Below are 22,351 nucleotides of genomic sequence, written 5' to 3'. Positions count from 1 at the left end.
ATTTCTTTATTTGGTCGTGCATGCACACCTGCGGACCACTTATGTGCAACCCTGTGTGTGTATATGTATGCATGTATATATAAATATAATAAAATATTTAAATCAACCTTTTTTGGGGGAATTTTTTTTCATGTTTTCATTTTAACAATAAACCTCTGTTGTGCAGCACTTTGTTTGCCAAAAAATAAAAAGGAATTGTTACATTTTAATTATATTCTAAAGATTATTTAAATTCTTATTGTTCAATGCCTTTGAATGCAACCATTTTTGATAGTAAATTATATTAAATCATAAATCCAGAAAGACTTCTGTAAAAATACCTCTTCTATGGAGAGTCCGAGCAGAGAGTCCTCCACTGCTTCTGCATGCTCTGTCCCATCATCCTCACTGGCCTCTTTAGCCTGGCTCAATCTTTCTTTCTCATCCTCTTCCTGACCAAATATTATCATAAATGTACAGTAAGACGCCGTAATCAGAGCTGTTTTTGTGATGCCATAGGTTTCGTGTTAAAGGAGATGGAATGTAATGCACAATTTACACAAGCAAATTTAAGAGCATGTAAATGTGACTAAATCTCCCATGACAGCTTGCAGTGTTACATATCATATCAGAGCACAACAGGTAAATCCCGTTATCACTGTGTTCCATGTTCGTGGAATAAATATTTTTACATGGCTTTTTAAAAATGCCATTTTCCTATTCATTTGGCCAATCAGCATACATTTGTCAATTATATTTCTTATAGAACTGTTTTAGACCTTACTCTGAAGTAGGAGCTAATTTAGCTCGCAGAAACAGAGTTCCTAGAACTAATTCCTGCGGTGCTAATACAGCAAAAGCGGGTACTTGTGCCAAAAGTTCTAGGAACTATGAAATGGTTCCTCTAGTGAAAAATTGATCTAATGCTTCTAGACATACTCTATATGTTGTGTGCAAAATGTTTATGGGTAATACATACTGAAAAATTAAATGTATTAAAAAAATTGGTTTCTGTTGATTCATGCTGAGCAGCTCCACCCACAGCGAAGTATCTTTGCTCTAAACTCCTGCTCAACATTGTTGTGTGTTAAACAGAAATGTTCTGACTGGCAAAGGGTTTTTTGGTGCTTCATGAAGCATTTTAGCTTTTAGTAAAACCAGAAAAAAAATACTTTACACTGAAAGCTTGTTGATTCACGTCTGGTTAGGACACAGTGCAACCAACCAGACCTTTTATACCTACTAAACAGCCTCAATTGAGAATTGCTAGATTAATGGTTCCAGTTCATTAAACAACAGAAGTACCTGGTCCCTCTTCTTCATCTCCTCCACCTGCCGCAGCTGCTCAGAGGACAGAACGCTCTCAATGCGCTGCATGTCTTGCATCAGCAGCCGCTGGGACTCCAGGAACTGATCGTTGGCACGTTGCCAAGTGTGTTTCAGCTGATTGTGCTGTTGCCGCTCCAACTCCAGCAGGTGAACCACTGAAAGACAAACCACAACTGCCGATCAATTGAAATCAACTGACTATGTACAGGGAATGGGATATGAAGCCCATTTTTGGTGCACATGTGCAAGTGACATCTAATCATAACGTATGATGATGAAACACAATCTAATGCATCTAGCCTTACAGCAAATATTAGATTTGGATTGCGTTAATTACCGTATAAGTAAACAAAAAAGCATGCAAAGGTTTGCTACTGTATTTGGAACATTCACACAGGATGCATTTGTTCTCTTTTGTGAGCAACTGGCACCATGCATGAATGGTGAGGTTTAAAGGCAGCGTCAAGTTAAAAATAGTTTAACTCTTAAAACAGGCCTTGAGAACACAAAGACATCCTGTATGCACTTCCTTATATGACATTAAGGTATAGTGTAGTGCAAACTATAATGCTCATCAATAACTAAATTAAAAGTCAAAAGTTTTGGATCAGTAAGATTAATGTTAAAAAAAGGAAAGAAAACAATTTAAAATAATACTAGGAATAACGTTTAAAATAAAGGTCTTTATTTGAATATATTTTAAAATGTAATTTATTCCTGAAAGCTGAATTTTCAGCAGCCATTACTTCAGTGTCACATGACCCTTCCGAGATCCTTCTAATTTGCTGATTTGGTGCTCAAGAAATGTTTCTTATTATGAATTTTGAAAATGGTTATGCTGCTTAACTTTTAACAAATCTTTAAAGAATTCTTGAATGAAGGAAGTTCAAAAGAACAGCACTTATTTGAAATAAAAAAGATTATTTGAACAGAAACACTTTAAATGCCTTTCCTCTCACTTCTTATCTTAATCCATCCTTGCTGATGTTAATTGAAATTATAAAACATTACTAAACCCAAACTAACCCTAAACAATAGAAAAAAATAAGAAAATAAAAGCGTAATAAAAAATGATCCTATATCATATACATCAACTGTATCTTATACCAGTGCCTGCTTGGACATTAAAAGCAAGTTAAAAGTTAAAAGCAAGCAAGTAAATAAATAAAACCAGACACAGCTTGTGGCAACCAGAATTGACCAACCAATCAACCAAAATAAGAACAAAAAGAAAAATTACATACAGTGTTTAAAAAAAAAAAAACCTTGAAACTGAAATTAAAACTTCTAAACATTTTCTATTTTGCATATTTTGGTCACATACCTTCATGTAGTTCTTTCCTAAGTTTCTCTGCGTCTTCTTGAAGGACAGATTTCTGGGTGTTAAGGACGGCAACATACATCTCCAAATCTGTACGGCATGACTTCTCAGCCTTCAGAACGTGATTGAGCTCCTTCACCTGGAATTTAACCAAACATGTTCAAACATGTTTTCCATGATTAAAAGTAGAAGCACCCATAAACAAAGACCTTCACACAACCTTGACACTTTAGAGTCACTTGAAATGAACATTTTATGTTTGAAAATAAACTGGCAGACTCATCTACAACCTTTCGACTTCACAACTGAGATGGCTGCTGGATCATTGACTTCTACCAAGTTTTACAAGACTCAAATGATTTATGGCTCATTCCTAAGGCCAAAACATTGTCACAGTCATAATTATAACTAACGGCTATAATGTTACACATATTCGTTCAGTCACTTGGCCAGGTGTGAATTTGTCTATTCAAGAGGTCATGATAACCACAAGAAAGGAACAAAATGACAAAGAAATGAGTCACATCTAATAATATTTCTGAAAAAAACATTCTGGCTCTCAGTTCCACTTTTTTGGATGCATGTCTAACCTTTGCTGCCTCGAGTTCCTTAACTCGATCTTCTGAGCTTGACAGTTTGGCCTTCAGCGCTGCAATCTCACTCTCCATTGGCATCACCACAGAGCGTAGCTTCTCTGCGTCCTCCTGAGCCTAGATTAATATAAACCCAAGTTTGTTAAACACCCAGTACTAACACGATGCAAATACTCTGGCTTTGCGTCACGATTCAGAGAAAATGGCTCTTTCATATCTTTTTGTCAGTTCAGGGAAGTGAAATGCTAAAAAGTAGTCAAATCGAAAAGTGAATCTGACCTTCTTCATCTCGTTCTCCAAGTTCTCCTCCTCCTGTCCCTCAGAGAGACGGCGGCGGAGCTCAGCCACCTCTCGCTCCATCCCATCGCGGTACTGTGCCCACTGAGAGCGCTCCTGCTCCAGCTTCTGCTGAAACTGCAACTTAACTTCCCGCTCTGCATCTGAACATGCACATCAAAATAAGGATTTATACATCACACAGGAAGCCTCACAAACACATTTTACATTCACGGCAGAGATCAAAAGTAGAAATCTTGCTAATCCTTCCTTGTCCAAATAGGGTTTATTTATGACGCTTACGATTTAATAAGGCTTACGCTGAATCTGAACTAGAAGACGCACTGCAGATTTCGGTCTGCACTTCTGTCTCTACACATCATGTGTCCCCTGAATGCTCATTTATTAAGTATATTGAATATAAAAATATATTCAGCAACCAACATGTGTAAAGTGCATTTAACACATTTTAATGGAGATAGATTGATTATCTGTATGTTCAGGTATTAGGTTTACTGATAAATGGCCAAAAATATAAAAATAAAGTCAAACACCTCTCAAAACTGTATTCAGGCACATAACTATTATGATCACCAAGGCTGCATTTATCTGATCAAAAATACAGGTAAAAAAAAACAGTAATATTGTGAAATGTTATTACAATTTAAAATTGCTCTGAAGACAAAGTTAAACTAAAAGTATTTTAAAAAAAATTGTTAATTGAATTAAAGCTGAAATAAAATTAATAATTAATACTAGACAAAAATAAACAAAAATGAGAAATGTTGTCCTGGCAACTAACTAAGCTGAGAACTGGAAACAAATAAAAACTGACAAATAAACAAATGACAACATTACAAAACAAATTTACTAAGAATTCAAATAAAAACGGCGATATAAAAAATAATAATTCAAAATAATAATAAAATGTTAATAGTATATAAATAATACTAAATAACACTTTAAAAAGAACAGCATTTATTTGAAATAGAAATGTTTTGTGTAAAGAACTAAATGTATTGCTGAAAAAAAAAAGAAAAAAAATTACTTCGGTAGAACTAGTGTAGCTAATATGAAAAACGGCAATAAATGGTGCCATCTAGAAAGTCTTTAAAATGTTAAGCTATTTTACCCATGGCTGCTTCTTAAACGCAGTGCTGTTATGGCATTGAAGGTTGCCATCTTTAATTTGTTGCTTGCAAAAAGTATTTTACTTTTTATTATTACTCAAAGAAATATTAGTCTTGTCAGACAGCAGTTTAGTCACCTTCAGGATAGAGATGAACGATTTAGTTACCATTTCAAACAGCAGAAATAGAACAATAAATAAAAAGCGGTTCTACGTATCAGTTATCAGACACTTTAGCATGAAAATAATCAGTATCTTATTACCTTTCATAATAGCCTGCAGTGACGCCACCTCCTCCTGCCACTGCTGCTTGACCTGGTCGATGGCTTCCTGCTTTGTGTCCTCAGAGACAGTGGCCACCGCTTTGATGGTCTCCATCTCTGCTTTAGACTCCTCCAGCTGCTTCTGCACACTGCTCAGCTCTGCATGGGCCTTCTCCAGTATAGCAGCCTGCCTCTTCAGCTCCTCTGAGATATTTACAGGAAAAGAACAAAGGTTTATGTAGAAGAGCCAACAGCTTCAGTTCTGTAAGGTCACCAGCATTTGTTTCACTAATACTTCGTGTCCTCACAATGACATTTCATTAACTTTGACTAATAACTGAACTCCATATTCATGTATTAAGTGTAAACGGAGCTTAGTGTTCAGATCCCTGCTAACATTGTTAGGAAAGTTTGGAAATGTATCTGGCTTAGTGGTTTCATCCTGCCCCAGGACAGATTCACTGGGAAATAAAGATCTTTGACGACCTCTTGTTCAGTCTACTGTATCTATGTGTGCATCCAGGCACAATGTGTAATGGATGCGTTACATTGTCTCTTGAAAGGGTGAGAACTGAAAGAATTTATTTTCCCTTTAAAACTGCATGTGATTAACTACACCTCTGCTATGACACCCATGTGAACTAAAGAACAAATAAATAAACAAATTAACAAAAACATCAATAATAATAATAACTATAAAAACACAAATGAATAAAAACAGTCAAGCAAGCAAAACTAAAAACAAGCCATTTGTTTTTAAATGAACTAAAACTAATCTCTTTTTCTGATTCTTACTTGTCCATCAGCAAATATTGTAAACCATATATAATACCTTCTTTAGACAGATAGAGTTCCTTAAACTTGGCCCGCTTCTGGTTGAACTCCATCTCCAGCTGTTGTTTGAGCTTCAGGAAGTCAGTTCGATCCTGCTCCTGCTCCTGCTCCTGCTGCAGAACCCCTGCCGGAGCAATCAAGCATCCATCAGTGCCACAAAGTCACAAAAATCTACCTCAGAAAGGCACTTTGGCTCTTTACAATCACAAGGAAAATATATGTAAATAATGCATGACCCATGATGGGACATTTCCAATAACAAACATTGTTGAGAGACTGAGATAACCATGCTTGCTTGGCTAAATAATAGAATTGCTGTGCTAGTGGATTGATATTGTGCATGTTTTTACATTTTTTGTAAATTAGGCTATTTGTTTTTATTTTTGTTCTTTTTGAAGATACACTACCATTCTTGTGGTCAGATGTTTTTTAATCTCATCATTAAATAATATATATTACTATAATTTTAAATAGTTGTTTTCTATTTGAATTTATTTCAAACTGTAATTTATTCCTGTGGTGGCAAAGCTGAATATTAAGCAGCCATTACTGCAGTCTTCAGTTTCACATGATTTTTTAGAATTCATTCTAATATGTCGATTTGGTGCTCAAGAAACATTTCTTATTATTCTCAATGTTCAAAACTTTTTTTTTTTTGGTGGAAGCCACAATAAAAAAAAAAAAAAAAAAAGGATTTTTTTTAAATGCTGTAAATTAAATTTTTACATTTGTAACAATGTAGATGTTTATAATGCCACTTTTCAACAATTAGGCTAATGCTTTCTTGCTTAATGAAAGTATTAATTAAAAAAGAAAAATCAAACTGACCCAAAACTTTTGAGCTGTAGTAGTGTACTTGTACTAATGTCAAGCATATAAAACTTTAGGCCAATAAATAATCAAAAATAGCTCACATTCTCTTCAGATCTCTAGAGTTCACATGTTGTAGTTTTATTTGGGACATCTTTGATTCTAATTCACTAATCAAACACATCACAGCCCTCTTTTGCTGTTTGGACAGACTACTTTACACAGACTACTTTGACTTCTTAGTGAGGTTCGGGGGCTTTTAAAGTGTTACAAAATATCATGTCAAAGACGACAACTATTATGACCCCCACATGACATTTTACACCTTACAATTACATTATCTCAAAAAAAATTATAATATAATGAAATAAAAATGAATATAGAAAAACACATCTATTAATAAAAATGACTATGAACGATATGTTTTTCTCTTTTGATTGAATCAGAGCCACAGATGATGTTAATAAAACTTCAGCTTGATTAATAGCCATCATGCCAGCTGGCAGATTCATTTAAAGAACATCAGCCTACGAAAAAAACAAAAACGCTTTCTTCAATCCTCACATCATTCTAGACAAGCAGTATTTCATCAAAGTAAACAATCACAGACTTGCCAAGTCCAAGCCAGTGCAGCCACATTGGTCAGTCAACCCTGAATATGTCATGATCATACATTTCTATTGCTGGTTTTTACTTTAATTAGGCCTAAACACAAGTTTTTCCAAACACATATGCATTACAAAGTGCAGCAAAGGACGACTGTATAGGATGACTACACCCAAAGCAACCATAGTCCTGCAGGGATGACAGGTGGCTGTTATGAACAAAAATGTAGCTCAACGGGACTGAAGCAGCACGTGCATAGACATAAACAATAATCGTTTCCATAAAATGTCATTTGAGTCATACCTGATAATAATAAAGGAATACTTACAAAGAAAATCTGCTCACTATCAGGCCATCCAAAATGTAGATGAATTAGATTCTTCGTTTATGACAGATTTTAAGTAATTTAGCATTACTTCCTCATCAATGGCTCCTGTGCAGTGAATGGGTGCCATCAGAATGAGAGCCTGATAAAAACATCATGATAATCCACAAGTAATCCACATGACTCCAATACAACAACTAAAGTCTAGTTAGTGTTTGTAATTTTTTTTAAATCCATTATTAAGACATTTTAACTTCAAATCATTGTTTGTGCCTAAAATACGAGTCCTCAATAATATTGATCAAGCACTGTTTACAAAAGCGAAAACAGTCCAAAACAGTTCTAAACAAATATTGTGGATGGATTTTGATGTCAGAGGACAACATTGGATGGACTTTTTCACTAACAGAAGCGTTATTATGGATTATTATATATTTTGTCCAGAAGCAACTGTTTAAAGTCTTAATAATGGATTTGTTTCTTACAAATATGCAGCTTTTCACCTCACAAGATGTGAATTGATGGACTGGAGCTGTTTGGATTACTTGCTGATTAAAAACATTACAATAATTCACAAGTCTCATTCTGACGGCACCCATTCACCGCAGAGGATCCAAAGTTGAGTATAAAGCTACATTTTTCCAAATCTGTTCAAGAAACAAACTGATCTACATATTGTGACCAGAAGAACTAATTTCGGTGAACTATTCCTTTAATACATTGCCAGGGGCATATTTACCATCTAAGATCATCATATCATCTGAACAACATTACAAACAAGAACATGTAGACATGATGATAAATCACTTGAAGCCCGTGTCTGTCCTGATACTTTCAGATCTCTGTCAGTCCGGCTGTCATCTGCTGATCATTGGGTGAAACAATATCATGTTGACCATATAATAAACACGCTTTAGTGAACCTGAAGACCAGCACATCCAAAGCGTTCTGTCGGAGGCATCGACGCATATCAAGGATTAACCCATCATATGAGAGTGTTTTAATAAAGAGGCAAATAGAGGTGTATCTGTCAGCCGGTTGACTGTTGCTTGCTAATCCGTGGACGAACAGGCCGCAGGCCTTCAACGAGCACAGCTAAATCAGCACGATAAACCTCTCCTTGTGGTGAAAGATGCTTACCGTCTTGTTGAGGCGGCCGGGTGGGTCCCGAGGCCTGCTCGGCCATGGTTTCCCGGGGCTGAGTTTAGAAAAGCGGCTCTCTGAACGAAAGCGAGGAGCGCCCAGCAGAACAGGCTACTAGACACTGAGCAACGTCATTGTAGAAATAACACGCACTGAGCATGCGCGCACCGAATGGGCGGAGCTTTCTTCAGTAAATTATAAATTCATGATAATCAAACAACACAGAAAGACTCGAATTTGACATTATGTTTGCATTATCTATAGTTATTTATTTTATAAATGCAATTTTATTTGTGCTGTTTGTTTTGTATATGTGTCTATTATTCATTAGATAGATATATGTCAATTTTAATAAATTAACACCACAAGAATAAATGCACACACAATAATAATAATAATAATTAATAAATAACTAAAAAAGATCAGTACATTTTTCATGGCACCATACTGCAATAAACAAAACCAAACAAACAACCAAAACAATCAAACATACCACAATAAATAAATAAATTCATGAATATATTCACTGAATCACCCACTATACCATAATAAACAAACCAACCAACCAACCAAAAAAAAAACAAATGTTGAATGTACAGAATACCCACTACTCCACAGTAAGTGAGCCAAATAAATCATCTCAGGAACAATTCACTAAAACTATTACACACTATTCAATTTTATTTATACTGTATGTGTCTCATTGACACTTCTAATTAGATGATATTACATTTTAAAGTGCCATAATCAGATTACAGTTACTTATTTATAAATTACATAATTACATATTACTTACACGGTGGCAGTAAATTATTCATAATGTATTGATTCACCCTAATTCTTTTTTTATTTCTTAAATTTTCATTATTATTAACATTTTTATTGTTTTTTTACAGACACAAACAAAAACAAACAATTACAAAAATCTGTGCAATATGTAAAACGAAGCACGAAATTAAGACAAAAAAGGAGAATGACAACATAAAAGACCAAAATATCCTATAAAGAGTACCTACAATGATTATATATATATATATATATATATATATATATATATATATATATATATATATATATATATATATATATATAAAGATTGTTACTAAATTAAAATAATAGAACACGTCATTAATCCTTGTGGGTCAGAAAAGAGAAAACTGGTTGCAACATTTTGTCAAATTTAGCAGAATTCCCAGAGATGGTGTATCTAATTCTTTCCAGTTGTAAGGTAGAAGTGATTATTTCTTAAATTTTCTTTAAATTGTTTCACAAACTGTTTATTTGCCATTTTTATGATTTGATTATAGTTATTTGCTCTTCATCACTTCACAAGCCCCTTGCAGTTCTTTCAGTAAAGCCGTTTTGGGAAACCTTGACGTTATGTAACGTTTCATGCACTTCATGATGCTGATACCAAAGAATGGAAAATATTTGTAATCATGGACTACAATTTGTATGTAATCTACCCAGCACTGTCATTAATCAATGAAACACTCAGTAAATAAATGGCTATTTAAATAACACATTTTTTGTGTTAAAATGTGTTAAATGTGTTGTCCTTAGACAAAGAGGTGTGTAAGAACCAGCACAGGTGGATCCTTTTAAGAGTGCACGACACCATCTTTAGCTGATGTAACAAATGTATGTAAGTTTATGCCACATAGCACACTAAAAAACACAGTCGATTCTAACAATACACTTTTGAGACACACAGACCTAAGGCTTATGTTGACCAAAATATATAAATAAATGAATAAACTCATGAATATCTCAACAAATCTTTTGGTGGCCACACCCACTATACCACAAATAAATCAACAAACAAACCCCTGAGGCCACACCCAATACAAACATATAGAAGCCCCTCGTTGAGTTGACGGCGAATTACGTGCTTGGATTCAGATCACTGCAGAATAGCAGAAGTTCCATTACTCAGTCTCTCTCTCTCTCTCTCTCTCTCTCTCTCTAGGTCAACTCCCCACAGCCCACTAAAAACACACACAGCCCAAGTGACTGACAACACACTGAGTCACACAGACCTACAGCTTATGTGGAAGGACTGGTGGGTGGAGAGAGGCTGGAAGTTCTGACGAATTTAATCATTTATTTCAATTTTCCAGATGTATGGGACACTTCTGTAATTGCCATTTGTACAGAACACGTACAAGACTGATGTGATCTACACTGAAGACAAAGGTAATTGTTTTTTTCTTATTTTCACAAACACATAAACAGCCGTCATAAAACAGTTGAGTTAATTACAATCAAGCGTAGATTATAAATTAATAGCAATTAAGAATACAGAAACACATCATAACAATAATTTATTGGTTATCGAAGTTTGTCAATCTAAAAAGCTCCTTTATATTATTAAAACCAATCTAAGATCCATTCAGTGAATTATCTACAATATTTCCGTTGCAATATACAATATTCCTTTACAACGTTATTAATTGTTTTAACATTTTGGATTGTGTGAATCAGCACTTTACCAACTGAGAATGATTCAGTTTATGAATAATGGTCTATTTTCTAATTTTGTTTGTGAGAAAAACATTCAAATACTAAACTATTAAAAGAAATGAATTCAAAAACTGAGAAGGTGGCATGGCATAAGCCAGTGCTAATAAAAGAATGATGCAGGAAGTCAGTTAATCATGTGTAAAGCTTGGTCTCTTGCAGGATGAGTGTTGTGTGCATGATAGAGCTAGAGAGATATTGTTTATGCCATAGCGATAAATCTGAAATATTACAAATGAAAACCATTGTATTCATTTGCACGTATGGATTCGTTTTATGTCATTACGAAAGCATATTAAAATAGTATAATGAAGCATGTTTTGGAAGCATATTAAAACTAGGTTAACATTCTCCACCCAGAAAACCCAGCTGACTGGAAAATAAGAAACTTCAAGCATGTGCCTGAACAGTGCTCAAAAGAAGAAGTAGAAGTTTCAAGTTAGCGTGTTATATGTTATTTATCAAAATGAGGAACAAAATATCCTAATCTAATAGCGATATATCATAGAATCTAAATATTTTCTATATGTTTCATTTCACAGATGGAGGTTTTACGTCAGTATTACTGGACAATATTACTGCTGGCCATCATTCTGGTATCTTTGGTGATAATAATGATTTTCATATTCATCAATGTTTGCATCAGTAAAAGAGGTAAAATACGAGTTCATTATCACACGTTTTACTGCAGTAAATATAATACTTCGACACTTTTATAGCACTTTGATTGTTGTATACCACTTATGTTTGATTCATTTTATTTAACACTTTTAATTTCAATCATTCAGTCTTTGCTTCCTCTTTTTCTAGCTGCTTGGTACAGTACACAAGCAAAACCAAATCATTACGGTGGCACAAATTTAAAACACCAGTAAGTCTGTCAAGATCATATAAGACTATATGCTAACTACACAACAATGTGTTTACAATAAATTACTTCCTTAATTACAGGAACAACCAAGTTCATCATAAAGACCTTGAGAAACCACCTTTACCTCCCAGAGATCAGTTCAAATCAATGGAATCTGGTCAGTTTTGTTTTAATATAATGTGTTCATTTACTTCATTCTACAGCACCGCAATGACATACCCATTTTTTTTTAGAAGCAAAAATATTAAGAAAGAACATAAATAAAAAAGCGTTTCTTGAACTCAGGGTCATCTATATGCTGGCTTACTCCAGTCCTTAACATTGATAAAATTATCAGCAATAAATATTTAAAATTAGTCTGTCAAACGATTAATCGCATCCAAAATAAAAGTTTTTGTTTACATAATATATGTGTACTGTGTATGTTAATTATGTGTATATAAATACACACACATATATGTATATATATATATATATGAAAAATATATTTATGTATAATATAAATTATATTAACATTTTCAAAAAATATACTGTATGTGTTTATTTATATATACATAATAAACATACACAGTACACACATATATATTATGTAAACAAAAACTTTTATTTTGGATGCGATTAATCGTTTGACAGACTATTTAAAATTGTCCGTCTCTCCAGGAAAACTGATCAAAATATTGATGGCTCAAGTTGCACTCAACTGCTTGTCAGGTTAGAGCCATATTTCTTTGTTTTAAAAGAATGAAAATGAGGCAGTGAGGGACAGAACTGCAGTAGATTTACTATTATCATTTAAACCTCTTTCTGAAAAAACTTTCACTAAACAAAAACTCTATAGAGTGTAAAGTTTATCCAGCACGATTTGTCTCGTTTTCATTCGTGTTAAAGGGACCACCTTAAAATAAAAACTTGTCTGCATTTACTCATATAGTTTCAAACCTTTATGAGTTAATCGTAGCCATTGACTTCCATAGGATTTTTCCAATAAGAGCTCAGAATAAGAGAAATGTAACAGTTTAATTTCTTATCTGAATTTCTAGTGGATCGGAGTTATGAGGATTTGGAGCCTGCGTCAGACTATGTGCAGGTTGAGGAAGAATCGAACCTTCCTGCCCCCCAACAACCCACCTTCACTCCACACTACGCCACTGCTGTGACTAAAAGTCAAGACCAAGATGCGGTTTCTCAAGATTATGACGATGTTGAAGTCCCTGTTAACTATGACAGTGAGGATTATGATGACGTCGGGTAAAAGACACAAAATCAGTGACTTTCCCTTCAGCTGGACACATGAAGGGTTACTGAAATCAACTGTATGTTTCCTTCAAGCTACTATTGTACATTTGAGCAAAACCAAGTTATTTACTTTCACTTATCAAAACTGATCTTTCACTTCCCATTGTTAGAAATGTAATACATTTTTCAAAAATGTCATTTGATTGGTCATTTTCTGTTGAAGCACCATACTGTATGAGACATTTGCGTGGAAGTGGTTATGCAAGTTCTAAAGATGTTTGAGAAACCTCTTAATAGGCCTACGCATTATACAGTAAGCCTTTTAATGATATTTGCACTGACAAGTTTCATGTCTGATACTACATTGTACCTTTTTTATTATTCCAAATTATTTTTGGAAAAGAAAAACAACACAAACAAGCAGTACTCTGAAACTGATTCCATACATTTATTCTTAAAAAAAAAAAAAAATAAACAAAATGGTGACTGTCAATAGATATTGGTCTTTCACAGCTGCTCGATTTGTAATTGCGGTTGTTCACGGCAACAACAGCAACAGCAACATATCAAAAGTCAGTTCTTTTTTTAAATCCATGCCCACAGTCGGAGGAGCGTTATGAAGACATTTCGAGGCGTATGATTTCCGTGCACACAAACTACAAGTCTCCCTCTTGCTCGGTGGAGCTTCTGTTCTTCTGTACACAAGAGAAACAGAAGAAAGAAGAAGATTTTCTTTCTCTTGCTCTCAGAGATGTCCATTATGTGGCAGGCACAGGGGGCTGAGACTAGCCTCCTAGTCTCTGACCCTCACCCCAGGCAAAGCCTCCTGGACGGTCCTCAGGGAGAGGGTTGTAGTTGGCATCTTCCTCAGGAGTATCAAACAGCATCTTACTGGAGAGGTAGAAAGAAAGGATGTTTTACTTCAAAAGACTAAAACAGTACCTAGAAGTTATTATTTGAGATTCTCAGAAATATGTTTTTTCATGGTGCATTCCAATTAATCTCAATCAAACTGCAGTTGGGTTATTTTAACTAGGTTAAAAAAAAACAGCTAACTAACAATAAAAACATGATTTTTTAAAATGTATCCGTTATCCGTTTTTGCAAATAAAGACACTGCAAAGACATGAGACATTAGCACTCACAGGATGGAGGGAGTCTTCAGCCATCTGCCACCACCTGGTTGGTTGGGAAACACATCCTCCAAAAAGTAGTACACATGTCCCACTGCGATGCCTTAAATGGAAAGACAGAACATATAAATACCAACAACAGATTAATTAATCTGTTTCATCATGCTAAAATTACAAATAATAATGAACAAAATTTGACTAATATATTGTCAATGCAAGTGTCATCACAAGACAAGTTAATAAATCCGATAAATCCACACAAGTCTCTACCTAAAAGATCCACAATGATGGAGTTTCCCAGCAGCAGAGAGAATCCCATGAGCACCCACGGGAGGAAGGGGGCCTGGAAATTCAAAAGGCCGAAGAAATTCATGCGCACGTTTGGGTTCCTCCTGCTCCATATGTACACAAGCATGATGGTGAAAGCCTGACCTAAGAACACAAGACTCACAAACGTGCCAAATATCTGCACAGCTATTAAGAAAATTACAACCGAACAAATGTAAAAGGTAATGCATGTTATACATCTTGAAATCTTAAAGTGCTTATCTGTAATATTTATTTTTAGCAAACTGGATATTTTTGATTGCTTTTACTATTGTTTCTACAAGATGTTTCACATGACTTTATTAAACATAGAATGAGTTCAAACATCTTTCATTATTCAGCTTCTATATTTGTCTACATCTTGAGGTTAGAGTGAGAAGTGACTAATCTTCCTCTTCTTTTCTTCCCATGGCACCACAAAACTATTATTTCATTCTTTGAAATTCTCAATAAATAGGATGATGAGCTAAAGCATATTAGAAAATTATATATTAATAGAAACATGCCTAAGTTGGAACATTGCCTTCAATGCAATATGTATGATCAACATTTATTTTTTTATACTGTATTATTTTATTTAAAAGCGTGTCCTTTTATTTATACTTTCTTTCCCCATTCATGTAATCCTTTTTTTTTAACGATCTTTTTTGGACTTTCATTTTTTTTGTAGTATTTTAATTGACTTAAGATCTTAAATTAGAAACATATACACACTACTAGTCAAACTTTTTTGAACAGTACGATTAATGCTTTAATGTCTTTTTTGCTCACCAAACGTACATTTAAGTACAGCCAAAATCTGAATATATTTTCAAATGTAATTTATTCCTGTGATTTCAAAGCTGAATTTTTAGCATCATCACTCCAGTCACATGATCCTTCAGAAATCATATTCTGATTTGCTGCTCAAAAAACATTTATTATTATTATTATTATTATTATTGTTGAAAACAGCTGAGAATATTTTTTTCATGTTTCTTTGATGAATAGACCGTTCAGAAGGACAGCATTTATCTGAAATAGAAATTATTTGTAACATTATAAATGTCTTTACCATCACTTTTGATCAATTTAAAGCATCATTGCTAATTAAAAGTAATAATGTCTATAATTTTTTTCCCAAAAAATAAAAAATAAAAAAAATATACTGACTCCAAGCTTTTGAATGGTATAGTGTATAATGTTACAAAAGCTTATTTCAGATCTTTGGATCTTTCTATTAAAAGAATCCTGAAAAGAAATGTACTCAACTGTTTTAAATATTGATAATAATATTAATAAAATAGGATTTTTGAACAGCAAATTAGCATATTAGAATGATTTCTGAAGGATCACGTGACACTGAAGACTGGAGTAATGATGCTAAAACGTTTGCTTTGATCACAGGAATAAATTACATTCTAAAATATATTTAAATAGAAAGCACTTATTTTAAATAGTAAAAATATTTCACAATATTACTGCTTTTTGTGTTTTTGGATCAAATAAATGCAGGTTTGGTGAGCAGATGAGAATTCTTTAAAAAACATTAAAAATCTTACTGTTCAAAAACTTTTGACTGGAAGTGAATATACATTTTAATAAAACTTTTTAATGTTTTATATTTTAAAATGTCCTTCAGAAAGTTTAAGTAAAATTGATTTTCTAAGCCGGGGTAGGCAACAAACTAATCAAGGTCTTCAGAGTTACTGGGGCTACAGGCAGGTCAGGGTTTTTTCAGGGTTGAGCTAAACTCTGCAGGACATCGGCACTCTAGGACCGATGTTGCCTACCCCTGATCTAAGCAAATAATTTTGAAATATCATTGTGAATGAAATGTGCTATATAACATGCATGCCTTCATCTAAATTTCAGACAGAAGTTATTGCTTCTCTTTGAGAAAATGTGAAGGATACAGTCATGAGAAGGCCACCGAAGAGGAACATAAAGACAAAGTCAGCGGTTCTCCCTCTGAAGGACCCCTCCTCCAGCATCCGACAGTACCGGTACCTGTGAGACTCCAGTTAAGGACTGAACCTTAAACTTCAGACAAACATCCCTTACACTGCTAACTGTACAATCAACTATGAATATATTATGATATAACAAGGATACAAAAATATCATGTTGAATAAGAAGTTGAACCCAACCGGACCAAAAAACAAAAAGTTGGTTATTAGCCGCCATACCTATAAACACACACACAAAATATTTAGAATCACATGCTGCAGTATTAACACTATAAAGCCTACTGTATCATATATGATACATACATATACATATATATATATATATACACGCATACACTATTCGATTTCATTTTTTTTCTGACTATTATTTCATATGTCAGGTTTTACAGGGTTCAAAATACACAAGCACAATGTTCTTGAAAGAAACACTTATTTTGACACTTGCCTGATAATTCCTCAATATTAAATCTGGGTTGAAGTAAAGCTGGAAAGGTGTGATGAGTTCTAATTGCTGTGGACACATAGTAAACACCATAATTAGATACAAATTACATGTTGCAAGTAAACAAACAGCGTTTAATGACATTTTACTACTCCACTAAAATAAGTGAAATCCAAAGCAAATTCAATTGAGGTTTAACACAGGTTGTAATTAAACACAGGAAGTATGATGTGAACATGCAAACAGAGCAACTGGACTCGAGACCTAGAGACAAGTAACATTAGATGCATTACTCTTAACATGGCATAACATACACAGACATTTTACAGGAGGGTTTATGTTAAAATGTCCTGAGAACATCCTACAGGACACAAGTTGTGTTTTAACTGCCCAGGGACGAGGACGCGGCAGAAAATTGCGGTTAAGACCCTAATATTCATCCAGTTACTTACCACGGCGGCTGTAGTGAGTACGCAGGCGGTGGTATAAGCTCTAGTGACCACAGGAATCTGTAAATATTCCTGTCGGATTGTCTGGTATGCCATTTTTTGGAGCGACAACGCTGCTTCCGGCACCTTCTTGACACGTCATCACCTGGGGGAAACGAATAAAGGAGGTGCTTTCGGTTTTTTGATGATTCCAATTGGTTAACGCCTCAAGATCTCACCGCTCTGATTGGTCATCTAACGTGTCAATTACTGTGTGATCCCGGTCAGTGGAAGTTTGGCATTTTTCTATTGGTTGGTAAAGATTGTCCATATTTGTATGAAAATAGTGTTAATTATGCTGAAAGTTTCACATTGGGATGGCAATGCACATTAAATAAGAGTGCAACAGTCGGGTTCCAGTCAGAAGTATATTTAAAGCATCTTTAAATTAATAGTTTATTTTTTAAATCCATAGTTTGTAATTCGATGATATCTTCGCAGTGCCTCATGGGATTGTAGTTCTTTCCCTCGTTGAGTAAGGAAGGACATAACAGTACACGGTCTTGTACCTTTGTCATTGTCTTTGTCTTTTTGTGGATGAAAGCATCTGCTAAATGACTAAATGCAAAAGTAAATGTAATCTACGAAGTGCTGGTGTGCTCCCAATCTCCAGGGGGCGATATATTGCGCTTTTAAACACACTTGAACTGAGTGAGGCGCGAAGAAGGTTGAACTGCGCGCGCGCTGCAGAGATGGCAGAGAGCGGAGGTAAAACACGACTCGGGTTTTCAAACTTTTATGAATTCGTGAATAACTAACAAAACATCAACAATACACAAATAGTGGAAAGGGCTTAATTGTGTGACTTTACACGCAACTCTAGAATGTTAGAAATGATTTAGTCATTTTACATGTAACGTTAGATAAATGTTATTGTCATAGTTTCATGCGGCTAAGTTAGTTCTTTCATGTTTTGAGAAACAGTAACAGTTAGTCATTTTGCTGTTGGAAACTATCCAACGACACGACTAAAAAGCAAGCCTATATAATATATACGTGTGTGTATAAAATACTAGATATTTCTTGGTCAGCGAATCTGCAATGATTTCTGCTGAAATTTCAGCTTTGCCATTTTAGTTAGTAAAAATATTTCACAATATTTCTGTTTTTTGATCATATAAATGGAGCATAAGAGATTTCTTTTAGAACATGAAACATTTTAGTAACCACATTTTTGACTGCCAGTGTATGGATAAGTGCATATATTTGTGGCTTAACTTGTCTCTCTTATGACTACAGTTTCAGTGGGATCTGAATCTCTTCAGCTGTATGAAGCACAGTTCTTCGGCTTCACCCCAGAGACCTGCACTGTACGAGTTCGCGATGCATTTCGAGACTCCCTCAATCACATATTGGTCGCTGTTGAATCTGTGTTTGTGAAAAGATTGTGTCCAGGCCAGGATCCACCAGCAGAACTCCGACTGACAGCCCGAGAGAGCACCCAAAAACTCCGGCAGTTCCTACAGGAGCGCTTTGAAATCATGTTTCAGCGCATGAAGGGGATGCTGATGGACCGCATCCTGTCCATCCCGCACAACGTCCTGTTGCCAGATGACCAGCTGCACCAGAAGTACCCAGAAGGCAAAGAAGACCTCATGAAGCTGCAGGACTCCATTGCTAACCTGCTGCAGGCTTATGAAGCTGAGGTGTGCGCCAAGCAAGCGCTTCTCGCTGAGCTTGAGGAGCAGAAAGAAACTCAGAAACAGCTGGATGAAGTGCTGCAATGGATCGAGGAACTGCGAATTTCATGGAGGCGAGAGGGAATGGGAACTGTCCAAGACAACGTTCGACACATGATGGAGACTATGGGTCACTTGCAGGGTGTTTTAGGAAAGATTAACAAGCGAAATAAAAACCTGGATGAAGTTTGATGGTTTATTTGTAACAATTGAGACCTCCATACCACAAGCACTGTGGTGTAATTGCATGGTCCATTCACCAGGGGGAGGCAATGCGCAATCTATTCGGTACAGTTACATTAACATAAAAGTACCAAGATCAGTCTAGCTTCAAAGAAATACATTTGTGATCAGGCGATTTTCCTCAGACATTTGAAATGCAGTCCATCTCTCCTTCCTCAAAGTCATTGGGTTTTCTCATTTACGATTCGGTGCCTTTCATGTTCAGTACAGTGAGATCTGCATTAGATTAGCCCAAATTTCCCACAGGCCCAAACTGATGTGTCCAACAGCCTGGTTGGCTTTACACTTTACAGAAAGTTTTATGTTGTTCGAGGAGATATTTAAAGGTCTTTCCCTTGAAGTTCAGAGGAGAAAGATTTTAAGTTCATATTGATTTGTACAGGACCTCATCACCAGCAGAGGAACGCCTACATTTTGTACATAGTCTGAATCTAAATTACAGTACTTGGGTTGAGTTGCTAAGTCCAAATGTCAGTTTGTATTAAATGTAATAAATTAATATGCTTGTTTTGTTTGTAAATGTAAATAGCAATAAAAATATTTGTTTGTATGATACATTCTTTTCCACAAATTAAATGATCAAAAGTATAAAAAGGTTATAAAATGAACCTTTTCAGTAACTCAACACATTTTTTACCATTTATATTATATTCTTTGTGTTTTATGAATGTTTATATAACCACAAAAATAGAAACATTTTAATTCCAGCACATTTCTTAACATGCATGAATACTTGAATGAACATGAAAAGATCCACCTGTCTGCAAACCGTTAATGACTGTTTTACAGGTACATGTGCAATAATTGTTTATGGTACATTAAACAAGCATGAAAAACATTGTTTAAAGACTTTGAAATCAAGATTTATAAAGCTTATTTGAATTTTATGAAATTGTCTTTAGAATGCAGTGTCCTAAAAAAGGGGCAAGATAACATTTAAATATATTGAAGAAATAATTGATATTGCGTTATACTTACCCTTATGTTGTTCCAAAAACGTTTTGGTGCTTTTTCTCCCTTCTGGAACAGCTGTGAGATGATTCATCAAAAATTGTCAAAATAACAATGGGTTTGTAATGACATGGTGAAAAGAAATGTCATTTTTGGGTAAAATTTAGACTTTTTTCACATTGGTTAAACTACTGTAGTGGAGAATGGAAACTACAACAAATATGTTTTTTGGTAACTTTACAATAAGGTGTCATTTGTTTACATTAGTTAACATATTAACTAACAATGAACAGTACATGTATTACATTATTAATCTTTTATAATGTTAGTTAATAAAAATACAGTTGTTCATGTTAGTTCACATTGCATTAACTAATGTTAACAATCACAATTTGTGATTTTAATAATGCATTAGTAAATGCTGAAATTAACATTAAGGTCAATAAATGCTGTACTGTTCATTCTTAGTTCATGATAACTAATGTAGTTAAGTAATGGTAACTAATGAACCTTATTGGAAAGTGTTACCGTTTGTTTTTCTGTCCCCATTTGCTTCAGTAGCAAAAGAAAAAAAATCCAAACCAGGAAAACATATGAACAAACAGATTGAATACAGTAGTCAGATGAAAGAAAGATGCCAAATTTATTGTCACTCCCTAAGCCACTGTGTTTTTTCAGAATATGTTACATTTTTAAAACAGAGGATTACACATATATTAAAGTGCACATCACTTAATATCTTCTCAGGCGACTCTTTCTTTCATGCTTTAGGAATTGTTAGAAATCAAGATAAAGATCCTGATTAAAAATAGCTTTATTTTTGCAGTGTTCACCTTTTGAGGTTAACCACTTTAACATCATTACACCCATTCCAAACTGGAAAAGCCCAAAGGACAATGCTATTCTCATGTAAAAATGAATCATAGCACTGGATTTGCTGCAGGGCATGCAACTAAACAAGGGCTGAGAGACAGACGCAGTGAAGGAGGGCTGGGTGGATTAGAGGAGGGAGGCCCCACAACCTGCCCGACTCTACGTCTGCCTCTTTCATCACTCATTAAAGACATATCCAGAGCAGCTGGGGCCATCCACAAAAAGTCATGCTGGATGGAGGCGTCACAATCAGGACAGCCTGGCCTCAATCCCCCCTGCCAAGTCAGATTAGCAGGGTCTACCAATAAAGACCCCTTATCTCCACACACCCACGCAATGACAAGCTGGAGTCAGAAAGCCCTGCCTGAGTCTGAAGATACAGAGGTGATGAGTTATGAGAGAACACCAGAGAGGAACCGAGCTAAATTTAATAAGGTTACAACTGAGATTTGCTGATTAAGAGACAAACTGACTACATTTGTACGCAACGAAACCAACGAATGGTATCCTATAAGATACCACTGAAAGATTTCATTTATGTTACCCTTGACAGATGTTAGGGAGTCTACAATTGCTGGGTGCGTAGCTACAAGCTAATCATAGTTTGAAGTAGTTAGACATGCTAAAGTTATACACTTGTGAAAATTTAGCTATGCTAAAGAAGAGCCGTTGCTACAGATTAGCTAACTACCACATTTTATGTTTATGTGTGTGTGTTTATAAGGATGAACCAATTTAACACTTTTCAGTGCTAGCCTACATCTCAGAGAGGAAAGTTTAGCTTGAACCGAATCAATAGAATGCTTCGAAATCACTCTGTCCAGAATCAACCACATAAACCAGTTCACTAGAATGAATCTTTATGCTACACGTAAAACTGTTTGTGATGATAGAATGAATCAGACTTTCCCAAACTGGATTTTCCTGTGCTATGTAAGTGAGAGAGAACCATTTAGGATGAACCAAATCAGTACAAGGAATCAGGACTTTATACTGCTACATATGTGTGACCATTCAATGAACTGATTCAA

At 34.9% G+C, this 22,351-nt stretch overlaps 4 protein-coding genes across 6 annotated transcripts in view; 2 read left to right on the top strand and 2 right to left on the bottom strand.

Annotated features, from left to right (window-relative positions):
• LOC306871730 (rab GTPase-binding effector protein 1-like) overlaps positions 1–8,781 on the bottom strand; it is a 29,267-nt gene extending 20,486 nt beyond the window's left edge. Inside the window, exons 1-8 of the mRNA XM_079419850.1 lie at positions 8,606–8,781; positions 5,723–5,848; positions 4,891–5,094; positions 3,502–3,662; positions 3,220–3,339; positions 2,633–2,768; positions 1,285–1,463; positions 321–431 (exon numbers count right to left, since the gene is read on the bottom strand). Of these exons, the coding sequence (XP_079275976.1) occupies positions 321–431; positions 1,285–1,463; positions 2,633–2,768; positions 3,220–3,339; positions 3,502–3,662; positions 4,891–5,094; positions 5,723–5,848; positions 8,606–8,651 (1,083 nt within the window). The 5' untranslated portion in view covers positions 8,652–8,781. The remainder of the gene's footprint in view (positions 1–320; positions 432–1,284; positions 1,464–2,632; positions 2,769–3,219; positions 3,340–3,501; positions 3,663–4,890; positions 5,095–5,722; positions 5,849–8,605) is intronic.
• Positions 8,782–10,226: 1,445 nt separating this feature from the next.
• On the top strand, positions 10,227–13,731 carry LOC306871869 (uncharacterized protein). Of its 3 annotated transcripts, none has more exons than XM_079420080.1 (6): positions 10,227–10,253; positions 10,729–10,804; positions 11,671–11,782; positions 11,939–11,999; positions 12,080–12,156; positions 13,040–13,726. In XM_079420080.1, the coding sequence occupies exons 3-6, from the start codon at positions 11,671–11,673 to the stop codon at positions 13,249–13,251; spliced, it is 462 nt and encodes a 153-aa protein (XP_079276206.1). In that variant the 5' UTR covers positions 10,227–10,253; positions 10,729–10,804; the 3' UTR covers positions 13,252–13,726. The 3 variants fall into 3 exon arrangements, with proteins under 3 accessions (XP_079276206.1, XP_079276205.1, XP_079276204.1); XM_079420078.1 differs by lacking the exon at positions 10,227–10,253 and adding an exon at positions 11,489–11,566 and having other exon boundaries at positions 10,490–10,804; positions 13,040–13,731; XM_079420079.1 differs by lacking the exon at positions 10,227–10,253 and having other exon boundaries at positions 10,487–10,804; positions 13,040–13,731.
• derl2 (derlin 2) lies at positions 13,584–17,691 on the bottom strand. The gene is made up of 7 exons (XM_079420077.1): positions 17,539–17,691; positions 17,090–17,155; positions 16,790–16,863; positions 16,591–16,684; positions 14,639–14,834; positions 14,381–14,471; positions 13,584–14,126 (listed from the first exon to the last, which is right to left on the bottom strand). Exons 1-7 carry the CDS (start codon positions 17,629–17,631, stop codon positions 14,021–14,023), a joined length of 720 nt encoding a protein of 239 aa, XP_079276203.1. The 5' UTR covers positions 17,632–17,691; the 3' UTR covers positions 13,584–14,020.
• Positions 17,692–17,885: 194 nt separating this feature from the next.
• Positions 17,886–20,327, top strand: LOC306871229 (protein MIS12 homolog). Its single transcript, XM_079419011.1, has 2 exons — positions 17,886–18,282; positions 18,814–20,327. The coding sequence occupies exons 1-2, from the start codon at positions 18,129–18,131 to the stop codon at positions 19,443–19,445; spliced, it is 786 nt and encodes a 261-aa protein (XP_079275137.1). The 5' UTR covers positions 17,886–18,128; the 3' UTR covers positions 19,446–20,327.
• The last annotated feature ends 2,024 nt before the right edge of the window (positions 20,328–22,351 follow it).

This window comes from Barbus barbus (assembly GCF_936440315.1).
Source record: "Barbus barbus genome assembly, chromosome: 6".
NCBI classification, from domain to species: domain Eukaryota; kingdom Metazoa; phylum Chordata; class Actinopteri; order Cypriniformes; family Cyprinidae; genus Barbus; species Barbus barbus.
This window is presented reverse-complemented; position numbering and strand designations above follow the sequence as displayed.

What these genes read in the sequence shown, in the direction of transcription:
- LOC306871869 (XM_079420079.1), top strand. Translation starts at nt 11,671, where the DNA reads ATGGAGGTTTTACGTCAGTATTACTGGACAATATTACTGCTGGCCATC. An exon ending in TGTTTGCATCAGTAAAAGAG is followed by an intron (nt 11,783 to 11,938) that starts GTAAAATACGAG and finishes CTCTTTTTCTAG; the next exon opens with CTGCTTGGTACAGTACACAA. An exon ending in GGCACAAATTTAAAACACCA is followed by an intron (nt 12,000 to 12,079) that starts GTAAGTCTGTCA and finishes CCTTAATTACAG; the next exon opens with GAACAACCAAGTTCATCATA.
- derl2 (XM_079420077.1), bottom strand. Translation starts at nt 17,631, where the DNA reads ATGGCATACCAGACAATCCGACAGGAATATTTACAGATTCCTGTGGTC. An exon ending in TACTCACTACAGCCGCCGTG is followed by an intron (nt 17,156 to 17,538) that starts GTAAGTAACTGG and finishes ATGTGTCCACAG; the next exon opens with CAATTAGAACTCATCACACC. An exon ending in TTATTCAACATGATATTTTT is followed by an intron (nt 16,685 to 16,789) that starts GTATCCTTGTTA and finishes GGAGTCTCACAG; the next exon opens with GTACCGGTACTGTCGGATGC.
- LOC306871229 (XM_079419011.1), top strand. Translation starts at nt 18,129, where the DNA reads ATGACTAAATGCAAAAGTAAATGTAATCTACGAAGTGCTGGTGTGCTC. An exon ending in AGAGATGGCAGAGAGCGGAG is followed by an intron (nt 18,283 to 18,813) that starts GTAAAACACGAC and finishes TTATGACTACAG; the next exon opens with TTTCAGTGGGATCTGAATCT.